General features: G+C 40.9%; 1 protein-coding gene across 4 annotated transcripts in view; it reads left to right on the top strand.

Moving 5' to 3' along the window:
* The window catches only part of SEPTIN7 (septin 7), a 55538-nt gene extending 49060 nt beyond the window's left edge, over nt 1-6478 (top strand). For all 4 annotated transcript variants that reach the window (XM_083468844.1, XM_083468841.1, XM_083468843.1 and 1 more), the window contains 3 exons: nt 2336-2471; nt 3418-3557; nt 5443-6478. In XM_083468844.1, coding sequence (XP_083324970.1) covers nt 2336-2471; nt 3418-3557; nt 5443-5482 — 316 coding nt within the window. In that variant the 3' untranslated portion in view covers nt 5483-6478. The remainder of the gene's footprint in view (nt 1-2335; nt 2472-3417; nt 3558-5442) is intronic.
* Nucleotides 6479-9423: the final 2945 nt, after the last annotated feature.

Consider the following 9423-nt stretch of genomic DNA (forward strand, 5'->3'; position numbering starts at 1 on the left):
TTACCTGGAGCCAAGGAATTGTCCACCTGTGTTCAAATAAACAAGAATCACGTGCTCTTTCATCACCACTTCTTACTTCTTTGTGATGGTCCCCTTAAAGCTGCCCTATCACAGGGCAGCAGTGACCATAGTGTCCACCACTGGCACAATTCCCCTTTGAGAGTCAAGTCCTTAGACGAGTCCTTAGAAAGGAACAAAATGAGCAAATGATATTTTCCAAAAGTTTGGGATGGACAATATTCCATTAGCTCTAAATCAAGCATAGGCAAACTCGGCCCTCCAGATGTTTTGGGGCTACAATTCCCAACTTCCCTGACCACTGTTCCTGTTAGCTAGGGATCATGGGAGATGTAGTCCCAAAACATCTGGAGGGCTGAGTTTGCCTATGCCTGCTCTAAATGACCCATTAACGAATCCCAAGTAGTTTTCAAGATGGAACCTTTTAATGTGAAGTGACTCTCAAAGGCAAATTGTAAAATAAAAATGCTATGTAAGTATGCAACTTGATCTCTTGATCGCTATTAAATCCTTTAAGACTGAAGTCTTCTACTCAGGACCAGTGTGAGCCCCACTGAACTCTGTGATAGGGGCAGAGGAAAATAATTTTAAGAGGCATGAGAGTGTTGGGAAGGGGGAATATAGTGGGGGAATGGAAGGAAGGGAACCTATTTGAATAATGTATTCAGGCAAGAAGTGAGGGAAGACCAACAGGTCCCTCTGCTATGACACTAAGTGGGGAAAACAAGTGTGCAGGATAGGCCTTGGGCACTGAGGAGAGCTGGCTGGCAGTAGGGTGGGCTATGGTGTTATGAACCCCATCTCTAAAATGGATATGTATTTTCTAAAAAGAAAAACCTTCCATGTATGTAATTCCTTCATCATATAAGGCATATCTTGTGTGATATGACCTGTAACTTGTGGCTTGGCTCACTTTCTTGTGGCTTCTGAATGCAGGTGATTTGCTGCTGCTTTTATTGTAGTGCACATAGTTAGAGCTTGGTCTGAGTTACGCTGCTGCCATGTGGATAGTATTGTTTAGGATTGTAAATCCGTGATTTGCAAAATGCGTGCCTGGAACCACCAGTAGGCCTCGAACCCCTTTCAGGTGCACCTCAGCTTTGCAGTCTGCCCAGTACCTTCTCATTTCCCAACCCAGCCTGCCCCCAACTACAGTGCCAGCAGCTGCTGATGGTGGTCCTGATGTGCATAATTCACAGGCATACAGGGATGCAGCAGTCAGAAGTGAGGCTGTGATGGGAAGGTTGAAGGGGGAAAGGAATGAAGAAGCAGACAAGTAGAAAGGCACCTGGGGGCACTGCTGTGCCCTTTTCTCCTCTCTCCTTCCTTCCTTCCTCTACACACACACACACACACACACACACACACACAAATACACTTTTATATCCTATGTCCCAATGCTCCTTCCAAGCCAGGGAGCCTCTCCAATTTGAAAGTGACAGCAGCTTTGCATTGGAAATTAGGCAACTGGTGTGTGTGGATAGCCTTATCTTGGCTCTCTTTATAGAAGAGTATTTTAAAATCCGCAGCCAGACAATGAGTGTGGTTCCAGGAAAATAGGGAGCATTCCAAAGAAGCATTTATGCATTTCAAAATTCAAGCCATGCCAAAAGTTATATGGTTAGCTGGTATGAAAACAGCTAACAATATATATAAAGAAGTAAAGAACATGGGTCAGGCTGCCCTCCCAGTTCTGAGGATTTTCTGCCACTCTGTGTAGGCTTCTAAATGACTCTAAGCAACAAAGCATGTGTGCACAAACACAAAAAGTAAATGCACCATGGGTTTTCAGTGTTGTGTGCCATGCATATAAATTACAAAGTTCTTTTTAGTGGCATGTGCAATGCATGTGTATTAAAATACACCCCAGCAGAAATTCTGGACCCCCATAAAGAACATTTCTAGATGTAGCCCTGTTTCAACATAACACACTTGAGTTATTCCTACTTGAAATACATTGTTGTCCAAGGTTATCCATTGCATGTGCACCTGATCTGTGGTGTTAAATCTCACTACCTCTGTGTGGTTTTTTCCTTCTTCACGAAGTGCTATTTCTAAGAAATTGTACCATTGCAGGTGAAGCACAGACCCCAGCCACGTGGTTTCATCCTCTGTTAGACTGGATGTTCACGCTAATTTGTAAACTTGAAACAAATGTGACAAGGAAGCACTTGATCACTCTCATTTATTTGTTGGCACTACTTCACTTTCCGAAAGTAGCTTGCTTCCTGTCTCCGTGTGTGTCTATTGGCTTTTCACTGAATTTGTGTTTCCAAATGAAAATTGAATAACCGAGCATCTGTTTCATTTATGGCAGGAGCCCTCTTGCGCAAATGGAGGAAGAGCGGAGAGAACATGTGGCAAAGATGAAGAAAATGGAAATGGAAATGGAGCAAGTCTTTGAGATGAAGGTCAAAGAAAAAGTTCAGAAACTGAAGGACTCTGAAGCAGAGGTACATATTGCTGTGGCAGCATGTACTGGATAAAGCAAACATTAGAATATTTGAATTACAGGACAATATTTATTTAGCACTGTGAGTCAATAGAAAATCAGCTGTAAGTGGATTCCCGGGAAATTAGATGAGCTCAAGTGGACATATATGTGGGTGATCGATAAATCCCTAGTCCTGTGTGCCCAACAACTGTAAATGCACATCATGTCCTGTGACTTTTCACATTGTGGGGTTCTTGGCCATGATTTTACCATTATGGCAATATTTTTATTTTTACACTGATATAACTTGAGCTGAATGCACCTTTTTAACTCGTGTTATGTATCAAATAGTGATCTTCCGTGAAGCCAAGAGAAACTCAGATCCATAACTTTCAAGAATGTAGGATTGTCGTGATTGCTTAAGCTGAGATTAAAAAAAAATTCATCCTAAATTAAGATCCATTGTAATATCATCTTGAAAAGCAACAGGCAGTACGTAGTGTAGAGTTCAGCCACAGTTTGACGCTTGGTCTTACCTACCACAGCAGCTTTTTCTTCCTGTTTGGATAGATAGGGAAATTATTCAGTAGGGAAACTTGTTTTAAAGGTCAGACTAGATCACAAAGGAGAAGGGGTGAGAATAAGACAGTGCTTTGTCCGAGGTCTGAACATAATAGCGTTTAACATTAAAATGCCTGTTAAAAATAAAATAAATACAGGGCTGGATCCAGATTGTCAGTTGCATTTGGGTCCTCCTGAAATCAAAGTTGAAATGTTAGTCATTGCTCACCTTCCACTGAGTTCAGTGGTTATTAAGTGCAAGTAATGTGGTCTGGGTCCAACCCAATGTTCTCATTTATTGTCTATTTTTTACTTACAACATCACTGATCTCTTTTTCATTTTCTGACGGACCCCTTGAACACAGATGAGAAACCTTACCATCTTTTGCATTCTTGTTCCTTAGCTCCAGCGGCGTCATGAGCAGATGAAAAAGAACTTGGAGGCACAACACAAGGAATTAGAGGAAAAACGCCGCCAGTTCGAGGACGAAAAGGCAAACTGGGAAGCTCAGCAACGTATTTTGGAACAACAGAATTCTTCGAGGTGCGTTGGAGTCCTAACTGCAGTCCTTTCTGAAAGAGTTCTGATTTTAGGTCCTACCGCAGGAGTTCATACCCTGTTCCTGCACAATCCCTTTCAGCGATAATACATCCAAGTAATGGCTTACCAGTGTATAGTCCTGTGGGTTGCATCCCAGTGGTGTCCCTCCGCCGTCGGAAGACACATTGATACAGCAGAGGCTGCAGTCAGTAGAAAAGAGAAGGAGGCTATTTTCACCAGTTGGCCTTTCTCCTCGCAGCCAACCCCCACATCCTATGTTGTTTCTAAGGGCTCCTGGAACAGGGCATCATATTGGCCATATCAGTATCACCAGAAGCAGCCCCTTAGAAATGTTTAAGCTGCTTGGTTGAAGGGGAAAATTCCCCTTGGCCCATTCCTATTTCCGTGCTACTTTCCATTCTGTCCAGTCTATGCCTGGAATCACCATTCCTCCTCTGTTGTCAAACCACTTCTTGCAATTCCTTCCTTAGAACTGACAACCCTGCTCATAGCAGTACTTCCTAAACCACTCTCCCCAGCTCATTTTCTGCTTCTCCACCATCTGGCTCTGTGCTATCACAGGCAGCTCCCACTTCAGATTTAACTATGTTATCTGCTCATTTTGGTAAAATGCCATATTGCGTGCATGTGACATATCATATTTGTCCTTGCTATGAACTGCTCCACATGTACACTTATCCTGGAAAATGGCCATGGTAAATATACTTTGCAGATGGATATCTCAGCCTGGAAAAGATGGAGAGTTCGGAGAGAAGAGGGAGAAGTTTTGCTCCTTCCTCCTTCCTCATTCCACTAGTTTTCCAGGCTAAGATTGCTGCCCTCCCAGTAGAAAACAAGAGTGACCAGGAGGGAGAAAAAATGTAATGAGAGGAAAAGGAGAAGATGATGAACCTCGCTGGGGAAAGTGGGGGTGGGTTGAGGACAGGCAACCAGTTGGAGAGAAGGAAAGGAATAGCTTGTGTCTCTCCCCTTTGCTCCTCTCTGGGTCAGTTGGCACTCAGTTTCCCTCTTCTTTGAGGGCCTTTGCTTTGTTACCATCATCATCATCATCAAACCTTTTATTGGCATCACATACAAACATCCAAAACAAATCAATACAGAATTACCACTTCCCCAGTGGCACAAAACATTTACTAAAAGAAAGGAGGCAGAGCAGTCTATCGTCACATCTCTAGGTCTCCAAGGAGATCAGATGTCTGCAGTGTATTTTGACGACAATCAGTCAATCAATCAATCAATCAATCAATCAATCATTTTATTCAACTGTCAGTCAGTAAAACAAACGACAAAAAAGCCAAATAGAGATATTTAGCCACTAACTTGGTGAGCTCCTGATCATTCCCCAGTAATAGAAAATGTATGACCCCCAACTCTGGTTTCCACTTGAGGATACAGAGTTGATCTAGAAATTGCTGATGGAGATCAGCATATAGTTTACAATTAAGAGCCATATGTGTAAGGGTTTCCACCAGGTGGTCTTCGCATGGGCAAGTTCTTTCTCCTTCCACCCTGCCTGAGAACCTTCCCCAAAGGAGGTTTGATGGATTTGAATTAAACCTGGCCAGCGAAAACGCTCTTCTTGAATTTCTGCTTTGTTACTCCCTCTTCCCTCTGCTTTTTGTTTCATATTCACTTAGGGACTGTGCCCTTGTGCTTTTCCTTTTCTCTGGGGTCTGCAGGTCCATGTTTTGTTTGCGTGTTTCCTCCCTCTCAGCACCCAGAAACACACAAACACAATGTAAATGAGTGAGGGCCACTTTCAATGGCAGCCATGTTGTGACTGGCCAAGTCCCTGTATGATGTTACACAAGCAGAAGATCACATACGTAAACATATCTGAATAATGATTTTTCCTTTTCTTTTACAGAACTTTGGAAAAGAACAAGAAGAAAGGGAAGATATTTTAAATATACTTATGACCACCAGTTATGTATTAGTTGCCAATATTCCAGCCTGGACATGTGTGTGTTGGATCTGTTTGACCAATCTTGCACCAGTTGTGTCCATATCTTTGGATTTAACAGCATGACAAAAAAAATTATTATTTTTTGGTTAATTTTGAGGGCACTTGAGATGCCTTGAATTATTTAGGGTGTTGTATACTTAGGAAAACAAACCAGCTCTAAGTTACCCCTTTAAAATAAAAAGGAAAAAAAACCACAAGTCATTTTACTGCAAAATAACATTTTACTGTTGTACAATCATGTTCTGGTGGTTTGATTTTGTTTACAGGATATTCCAGTATACAAGGACTTGGGAAAGTTTTCCATAAGGATACATTGCCATAATATAATATGAACTATGCTTCTATTATATAAAAAAAAATTCCATTCAGTACAGCATATATAATAATGTAATTTAGTCTAACACAGTTGACCCTATTTTTGACACTTCCGTTGTTTGAAAATACACATGGAAAAACAAAACTTATAGGCTTATGGGGCACCTAAAAGCTTTTTTAAAAAAACAATTTTTTTTGGATTCTTTAAATATATGCTATTCTCATTTAGTAACTACTCTAGCCAGAATAATTTCATTACTGCTTCATTTTTGTAATAACATATAATTTAGATATTTTTCCATATATTGGCCCTGCTAAATAGAATGTAGTTTCTTTCATATGGTAGGAACCAGTTGATAAAACCTTTCCTTTAACTCCCTTTTTACATTTTATGGTAAGTAGCAGGAAAATGCATTTATAGGTCATTTCTAGGAAAAAATGTGGAGTTAACTACCAACCTGTTTCTACCTGTGTGCAGTCTGTCTTCTACTAGAAAAGAGAATCATGGCCTCTTGAGAGAAAAGTCACAATTTTACATTTAGCTGTATTCATATACTGCATTTCTGTATTTTTGTTTGTATTGTAAAAAGTCACATAATAAACAATGTTGTGATGTAACATACTCAAGTCTGGATTATCTTATCCTCGGATAATAGAATTTATGACATTTCCCTTTTTCTATTGTTTTTAAAAGTAAAACATTTATAACTAATCATTTACCTGAGCTGACTTTCCCTGGAATTCTTCAAAATATTCATGATCATTTAGCAAGATGGAACTTGATTTTGCATGTTTATTTAACATACTCTAACAAATATTCCGCTTTTCAATTTTATATCAATTACAAAAGGATTTGCTTTGCAAATACTTGAGTGATTAGGAGGGAATGCATGCAGGAGTGTTTGTGGTTGTGTGAGTGTGTGTTTCATAGCATGTAGGTTTCGGATACGTTTTTCAATATGCCATGGGAGCAAGAACAGATTTTGTTATTAAAAATAGTTTCAGCAAAACTATTAGGATGTATTTGTACTTTACCAGCCAATGAAAATGAATATTTCTGAGAATGGTTCCTATTGAGAGAAAGATGGTAATAGCTAGGTGGTAACTTGGAAACTGCATTCTTAATAGAGAAGTCTAGCAGCAGGCTGAAATGATGAGAAAGGTGGTGGTGGTGTTTTTTAAAAAAATACTGAATGTATTTTTTTACCCACTACTAACCCAAAAATTTCATTAATCTATTTTTTTAAAAAAATGATATTTATTAAAACATAAGAATTTTTTAAAAAAATACACACAAAAAAGACAAAATTACAAAAAACAAAAAAATATAAAAAGAAAACAAAAATAAAACCATCCTTTTCAAATTCTCCAATTTCCATTACCTTCTTTCCACGACCTCCTCCTCCTCCCATCTCTTGTATCTTGATTAATAATTGTCCCAGCAAATCCTTTTCAAAATTCATAATATTCTGTCATTGCCTTACTCTATTTATCATCCTATCTTATAGAAATCCTTGATACTTAAAACTTAAATCCATAATTCATAATATTTAATCATTATATTACCTTGCTCTGTTCTCGTTTTATTTTATGAAAATAATCTTAGAGCTTAAAACTTAAATCTTTTTTTACCAACTTCTCATAACCATTACCTTTATACCATATTCTTTAAACATTTTAACAAGAGCCAGGTACTTTCATTTCAGCATTTTCCCAACATTCATCAGACAAAAATTGTCTGACAAAAATTTCATTAATCTAACCTGTGCTAATCACACCAGTTTACAGTGAGCAGGCAGTGTGCTTCTAAGCACACAAACCATGAGCCACAACTTGGCATTATGTTTGATCCAGGGCTTGCGATTGGGTGGGAGAGAAACCTTGGTTTGCACATAGTGCTAAACCAAGCATGTCCAAAGTCTGTTTCGGGGGCCTAATCCAGCCTGCAGGTCGGTTTAATCCGGCCCCTGTGGCAGTTCCATTTCCTGGGGTAAAATCCTAAAAAAGAACCCTCAACCGCTTCAATCCTTTGGTCGGCCCTCATGACCCTTCACTTCATCAAATCTGGCCCTCTTTGAAAAAAAGACACCACTGTAAAACCAAGGCTCATGGTTTGTTGCTCTCCGCTCCAGGCAGGGAGCAGCAAATTGCGAGTTCCTTGGCAGCGGGGTAATACTCTTCCCGAAAACCACAAACCACAACTTGCCATGAAGAGCACATAGTAGCATGCAACCATTTGTCAGATCTGTTTGCTGGGGCAACTTTTTCCATTCTTACTTTTCATGCTCAATCCATTTTCTCAGTGTTGAATGTAAATGCTAAGTGATTATTGATGTACCGTATTTTTTGCACCATAACACTCACTTTTTTCCTCCTAGAAAGTAAGGGGAAATGTCTGTGCGTGTTATGGAGGGAATGCCTACGGGTTGCGGGGGGGATCTGCTGCAGTCGTGAGCAGAGGATCCATGGTTCCCCTTCCTTCCCTCCTCCGTGGCTTGCTTTGAAACAGCAAAGCGGGAGAAGAGCCGCGGAGTGGGGAGGAGAGAGGGACAGAGAGCCTGCTTCTTTAAAGGAGCAAAGTGGGAGAGGAGAGGAGTGTAAGCGGCTCCTGTCCGGTTGGTTCCTTTAAAGCAAGTAGGCTCTCTGTCCCTCTCTCCTCCCCACTCAGCTCGCTACATAACAGCAAAGTTTTTCAGCTCACTAAGCTGGGGATGAGCAGGGAGGAGGGAGAAAAGCAGAGCCTGCTTGCTTTAAAGGAGCAAAGTGGGAGAGGAGAGGAGCCTTCTCCCCCTCTTCTTCATTATTAGTAGCATCCTTCTCCACCCACCCCACGCATGTTCCTTCTCCCCTTATACCCCTCTTCTTCATTATTAGCAGCATCCTTCTCCACCCACCCCACGCATGTTCCTTCTCCCCTTATACCCCTCTTCTTCATTATTAGCAGCATCCTTCTCCACCCACCCCACGCGTGCTCCTTCTCCCCTTAAACTCCTCTCCTGCATTATTAGCAGCATCCTTCTCCACACACCCCACGCGTGCTCCTTGTCCCTTGAGTGCTTTTCCTTCCCTCCCCACTTAAAACGTGGTTACAAAGCACGGATCCACATGGATCCTCAGGATTTTTGCACTCGGTCACCCCAAATTCACCATCAGATCACATAGCATGTCCATGGCTACATCTTGCACCAAAAAAATCACACACCCACTGTTGCCTGGGGCTGCCGTGGTGCAAAAACGTGGTTACAAAGCATGGATCCACATGGATCCTGAGGATTTTTGCATTGGGCTACTCCAAACTCACTGTCAGATCACATGTCTGTGGCCACAGCATGAACCACAAAACTCATACATCCACTGTTTCGTTTAGAATATTTTTTTTCTTGTTTTCCTCCTCTAAAAACTACGTGCGTGTTATGGTCAGGTGCGTGTTATAGAGCGAAAAATACAGTAATTATTGCTCATTGAGATGTTACTCCAGAAACAATACGCAAGAAGAAGCTCAACTACGACCACAGCTAAAATCTATTGTTATGATGCAGCTTGAACACTATCTAAAGTCACGACTTC

Source organism: Podarcis liolepis (genome assembly GCF_965112155.1).
Source record: "Podarcis liolepis genome assembly, chromosome: 12".
Taxonomy (NCBI): Eukaryota; Metazoa; Chordata; class Lepidosauria; order Squamata; family Lacertidae; genus Podarcis; species Podarcis liolepis.